General features: G+C 26.2%; 1 protein-coding gene across 1 annotated transcript in view; it reads left to right on the top strand.

Moving 5' to 3' along the window:
* Positions 1-6,956, top strand: part of LOC108688223 (protein PFC0760c-like) — a 21,988-nt gene that overhangs the window by 2,213 nt on the left and 12,819 nt on the right. Inside the window, exons 5-8 of the mRNA XM_018194387.1 lie at positions 69-190; positions 669-897; positions 1,205-1,352; positions 1,448-6,006. Of these exons, the coding sequence (XP_018049876.1) occupies positions 69-190; positions 669-897; positions 1,205-1,352; positions 1,448-6,006 (5,058 nt within the window). The remainder of the gene's footprint in view (positions 1-68; positions 191-668; positions 898-1,204; positions 1,353-1,447; positions 6,007-6,956) is intronic.

Below are 6,956 nucleotides of genomic sequence, written 5' to 3'. Positions count from 1 at the left end.
GAACCTTTCGATAAATTTAATATTATTTAATTATTACTTGTTTAATTTAATTCTATTAATAATTTCAGCAATTTAGATGTTGTTTCTTTAAACAATAACAGCATTTCCATACATTATGATAACATGATAGCCGAAAAGAATGAATTATTTAAAATAATCAATAATGCAGAACAAAAACCATTATGGATTGGTAAGAATATTATAGAATTATAAATAAAATAGTAATATTTGAAAAAATTTAATCAATTAAATTAAATTAAACTAATTTAAATTAAACTAACTTGAAATTAAGAATTTATTTATGGATATCTTATATTTTAATGATTACATTTGTAACATTGATGTTTTATGTATACATATATTGTTGTATAGCGGAATCAAAATCACAAGAGAGTAAACACCAATATCTAGGAGCGCTTATCTGGATGAGAAGACTTGGAGATGCTGCAAAGCTTGGTATACAAGTTGTAATGAGACAATTGACAAACTTGTCTCAAGCAACTCCTGTAAGTCATTCATTATTGTAGATATGTAAATTTTGTTTCAATGTAAATAAATTTTAATTAATATAATAAAATATAAAGAAACATTTTATTAATTAATATGAAAATTATGATTTTTTTTTTATCAGGCTTATTGGATATCATTATTGTATAAAACCTTAGTAGGCCGTGAAGTTTTCGAGATAAAGCTTCAATCCAACAATGAAAATTACGTGCACTTTTATAGTCATTGCACAAAGTCTTCAGCGCTGTACAGCAAAGGAGCTGTTACGATTTTCGGTATAAATTTAACACCGAAGACAGTGACTGCTAGTCTGAAAGGTCTTAAAATAAAAATTCTTCACAAGTATATTTTATTACCACAGTTTGAAACTACCAATAAAATGTTTTCAGAGTAAGTAATTTTGCAATTCACAAATACATTTGTATAAAAAAATCGTTTACCCTATTTTTAGAAAAAAATAATAATAATTCATATAAAAAATAAAATTTGCTACACAAAATATTTTATTCAATATATTAATATAAATGTAGATAACGTATAAATATAAATAACGATATATTTTTTCATATATTATGTATATACTTTTTTAATAAAGTATGTAATGCAATATTCATATTTTAATTCATTGTACACTATATAGTGGATAAATTGTAGTAACAAATTTATTTCTAAATTATAAAAATCATAATTTTTTCAGGAAAGTTTTATTAAATAATAAACCACTTAATTTAATAAATGACAAAAACTTGCCTAATATCTATCCAGAAATTATTATCAATCCTGACGGCCTTGAACTAGAACTGCCTTCTGGCAGTATAGGTTTCTGGATTATACCCAATGCAAAGGTAATTAAAATTACTAATAATTATTTCGCTTATGTATGTATGTACATCTTTAACAATATGTCGAAGAATAATAAAAAAAAATATTAATTTAACAGGTAAAAGCTTGCACTTGCTCCGAAGAGGAAATAATCGAGAACAATACAGTGAAGAAATTATCGAAACGGCATGAAAATAATATCCAACAATCCAATCAAGAAAAAGAAGATATAAATCAGTCAAATTTAAAAAATAAAAAGGTTTACGATAGCAAAAAACAAGAAAACGTAAAAAATATGAAAAATGAAAGTCAGCAGAAAGTCTGGAATTCTAAATTACTTGAACAAATAAAAAAATTTTTACAAAAAAAACTACAAAAAACAGATAAAAGTGAATCCTCACAAAGATCATTTACAATCAATTTGGGAAAACAAGAAAATTCATCTGAGGAAGAACAACAAAATTTAGTTAAAAAAAAATTTAAAAAAACAGAAATTGATAACAAGTTTAAGAATATTCAAGGTTTATTAAAAAAGTATAAAAGAATTTTATTAGAGAAGAAGAGCGTAATGGAAACCAGAAATATTCAACATTTCAAAGTAGAAATCGAAAATATTGATAATGTTGTGACATTAATATCAAAGATTGATGCTTTTATCCTTTATAAAATTATTTCAAAAGAGCCAATTACGAGCGAAATTGAAGACAAAACAAAGAATGAAAGAGAAGAAGAGTCAGTAATTAAAATAAATAAAAAATTAAAAGAATATTTAAGCGAATTAGAAAACTCAGTTGAAATAAAGACAAATATAATAATAAAAATAAAAAAATATTTCAATAAACTTTATAATTTATTAGAATACAACTCAACAAATGATAATAAAAATAATCAAGTCCATGAAGATTTAATGGAGCAAAAAAAATTTAAAAGACATTTGGATAAAAAATCGGAAAATTCTCAAAAATATAATATACTTGAAAAACGCTCACGAATAAATAACTTAAAAGATTATGCGATTAAACAGAAGTTACAGGAGATAAAACAGAAAAATGATGATAATACTTATAATTTAAAAAGGAATTTTATTAATAATAAAAATAAATATAACAATCTTCAACAAGATTCTGTTAAAAGAGGTTTCAAAAGCGATGCTTTTGAAAATACTAATCATCATATTGATAATCAACATTTAGTCCAAGAATATAATAAAATAAAAAACGATAATATCTATAGAAAACACTCTAAAATTGATATGGAAAAATATCAAAGTTTAATACAAGGATCTGAAAGGATAAAGAGAAACATTAAAGAATTGATTAAGACAGATCTGAGAAGAGATAGTGCATCCGAGAAACATTCAAAAGATGATTTGACAAATTATGTAAATGAAAGAAAGATGAAGAAAAACGATATCAGAAGAGAATTGCGTCCATTTAATCTAAGAACTGGTAGCGACGAAAACGATTTTCATGGCTTCTTTCAGCAAGATCCTGTCAAAGGATTTCCTGAAGATGACATTTTTGTGACTACAGGGGATTCGTTAGAGCAAAATGATAAAAGTTACGATTATGTTAAAGATAAAGACGATAGTAATGATAATTTAAAGAAGAAAAATACACAACACAATCAAAAATCGACATTAGACTATGCAAAAGATAATACTTGGATTGAAGAAATTAAAGATAATCACTGCGATTACATGCCAAATAAATTTTTTGAAAATATAAAACTATCTAATATGAAGATGAAAGAAAACTTCGAAAATTATAATGATCTAGGAGAAGCAGAATTTCTTTCTAAAGTACATAATAACAATAATAATGATAATGATAATGATAATAAAATTGCTATTACAGAAGTTATTAAAAAACAGCCGCTTAAAAAAACAAAAAGGCATATTGAAGAAACGAGAATTCAACGATTAGTTCATCACTATAGTGATTTAAAAAAACAGGAATATAATCGGGATGCATTACAATCAGTTTCGAGATATCCTTCGACGTTTGTTGATCAATTTCTTAAAATACCAAATTCCAATATTAATTATCAAGAATCAAACGTAGAACTTAAAGGAGCGAAATTGCAGATAGAATCAGAATCAAAAATTACAAATTCTTTTTATCCACCTTCTGAAGCTTCTACTGTCAGATACAATTATAATGATAATTATCAAACTTCAAATATGCATTACAATATATTAAAGGATAAAAATGATAAAAACATAGACAGTAATGATAACATTAATGCAAAAGCAAGTGAATATTTTAGACCTAGTATATATGCAGAACATTCTATTTATAATAAAGTTTTTCATAATAAAAGAAATAAAAGAGACAATTGGGAAAAACTTCGACAGCTTTCTGTTGAAGAAATAATTCAAGAAGATGAAGAAAACGCAAGAGATTGTCATTATAGAGTCATTCGAGATTCTGATTCGCCGAAAAAACATAATATTTCAGTTATACCTATAATCAGAGTTATAGATACTTCTTCAGAAAACAAAAATGTGAGTGCAAATGTAACACAATTCCAGAAAGATTTTACAGAAGAAGAATACCAAGAAATTATGACAGGAGAAATACTTTCAAGTACAAGCGACATTGACTCTGATTATGAAGAAACTGATGCAACTACGAAATCTATAATTACAGAATTAAGAACATTGGATCATAAACTGAGCGAGACAACGAAACCGATTAATGTAACTTCAATATTAGGACTGGACAATGTTTCCAAACAATATCATAATGAGAAGAAATCTACTACTAATCTATTACCTGTGGACTCAGATTCAAAACGTTCTCTAAATAATAATAATAGTGTTAAATATATCACAAAAAAAACGTTTTTTCGTACCCAATTACCAGACATCCAATCAGAAAACAAGACAAAAACGTACGATTCTCTCCAAATTATTTCTAAAATTCCTTCAGAAAATAAGGATCCTCGGGAAAAATTTACTATCTCGACTATTAACAACGCCCAAAAAACAATCTTACATAACGGAAAAATACAAGAACTCATCAACAAAAAGAAAACACCCGACAATTCAATCTATCCAACAATCACCGAAAGTCAGAACAACAAAAAAGGGCACAACAATAATTGTAAAATTGAATTAAAGTCAACCAATTTTCTCCAAGAAACAACAAAAGGAATTGTCGAACAAGTAACAACGGAAACAATTTTATTAAAGCAAGCAGCAAATACTACAAACGATAACATAAAATCGAATGAATCAATAACAAAATCAAAGTTATTACAAAACACAGAAGGCAATCAGAACAGTGAATCTGTTTGGATGCAACTGGAGAAAGATGCAAACAGAAGATTAAAGAATATATTGCGAAATCTTCCTCGAACAGAAGGACTTACCAGATACGAAACAAGTTTGACTAAACGCACAGAACTGATTGATAAGCTGAAAGAAAAATTATATGCAAGACGGGAGAAATTGTTGGATCAATATCAAAGTGAGCTAACAAAAATTGCTGACGAACAGAAAAGAAATTTGAAGAGAAGAGAAATATGGGAAAGACTTCGTGGCAGTGATGATTTTCATCAATTGATCGATCCAAAGTTTATTGGAATTCTGCTAGATGACGATGTTACTTACAAAGATGACGATGTTACCTATGAAGATAATGAAGACGATAATGAAAGTTGTTTAATTCTTATCGAGCTTATTCCTAAACAATATAAAAATATTATAGATCAAATATATTTACCTGAAAAAACAAAGAAAGTACATTATCCGGAATATAACAAATATTACCAGGTTTTTCGAAACTTAATCGATGATGATGAAGAACTAGCAGAAACGTCTAAATCATCAGAATTCTTCGATCGTGAAGATAATCAAGATTGTCGATATTCTTCAAATACAATTGAAGATGAACAAGAATCAACAGAAACTACTTCTAGATCTTTTGATCAAAAAATCTTCATTGATCCTTCGACATATTATGGTGGTGAACCAATTTTACAGGAGGACAACGTAAAATTTCCGAAATACCAATCAAAAATTAAATCTCAAATTCAATATCCAAGATGGACATTAAGAGATATTCATGAAATTCTTACAAAATTAAAATCTAGCAAAGCCCAACATCAAGTTTCTAAATCACAAGAATATATAGAAAAGTTGCCAATCAAGGATTATAATCAAGAACATTCTAATAGTTTACATGTTCTAGATAAGCAAAGACAATATGATCTATCAAAAAAACTCGCAGCATTAGCACAAGAATGGTTGATTTTTCTTAATCAAAGGGATGTCAATCAAGCTAGCAATAAAGAAGCAAATAAATTAAACGATGTGCATAAAAATCTTAAAGCAGATAATTTGAATTTGACGTTTGCAATAAATAAAACAAAATTTATAAGAAGTTTTGAAAGAAACATAGAAAATAAAGAATTTGACAGTTCCAATAATAGAAAAAAAGACATAATAAATTCAGAAACAAATGAAGATGCTGAAGATGTTGTAAAAATTAAAAAATCTGAGAACATTGAAATGATAAAGCATGAAAAAATTAATAAATCTTATTCTAATGCAAATGATAAAACAGAAAATTTAAATATTACAATGTTTAACAATAATAAAACAGTTGAACATGTTGAAAATATCATTGAGAATAATCCTAAAGAAAAAGAACTTGGAAAAAAAAATTCACGGTTTCGGAGAGATCTTGAAAAACAAACATGCACATGTATCGATCGATTAGTACCTTCTCTTCTGTAACGTATTTTATCTTTTTAATTTTTTTATTTATGGAAAAATTTATGATTAACTGAAAAAATTATTCTTAATTTTTTCAATTCTTATTTTTATTAGCAGTAATTTAATAGTTTTTCTGTTTTTAGGTTAACTGAAAATATGAAAAAAGATTTAATCAATATGCGAGTCGATTTGAAGGAAGATTTCATAAAGAAGATATTTGACACACAACCAATGAAAGTTTATCTGCTGACAAAAAATAATAGATCATCAAATGCTGATTTATTCCAAAAATTAAAAAATTACTTAATTTCTTCAAGGAAAGATTTTAAAGTTAATCAACAGAATCAGAAAGAATATGACTTAAGTTATATCACACTTACGCCAATTGAAATAAAAAATATTTTCGAAATACTAGATATGAAGAATAATGATGATTTAATGGAACTTTTTGAGATTCTACAATGGAATGATCAGTACATATTAGAGGCAATTCTAAATAAAATGACCGAATATTTAAATGACAAAATATCAGAGGAATTTGAATATGAAGATTCTTCAAATCTGCAAAGAGAGAACAGTGAAATTTTTTTAGACAAAGAGAATTATATAAATGAAAATAAGCAAGATATTACTGCAAAAGACAGTGAAATCGAATCAGAAAAAGATGAGCAATATAAAATCACGAATGATGAAATCAATAAATTTTTAAAAATAAAGAACCAAATAGGATCTAAATATGGAATGTTTTTATTACTGCCTTGGAGGAATGTAAAGATAAGGCAACAAAGACAAATCAAAAGTGAGATCAATGAAGATTTAACTGAAATAAAACGTGAGGTGAGTTATTTTAATGCAATAGAAATTTATTGAAAAAGAAAATTGACTTTGATATACCTATATTATT

This window comes from Atta colombica, unplaced genomic scaffold (assembly GCF_001594045.1).
Source record: "Atta colombica isolate Treedump-2 unplaced genomic scaffold, Acol1.0 scaffold228, whole genome shotgun sequence".
Lineage (NCBI taxonomy): Eukaryota > Metazoa > Arthropoda > Insecta > Hymenoptera > Formicidae > Atta > Atta colombica.
This window is presented reverse-complemented; position numbering and strand designations above follow the sequence as displayed.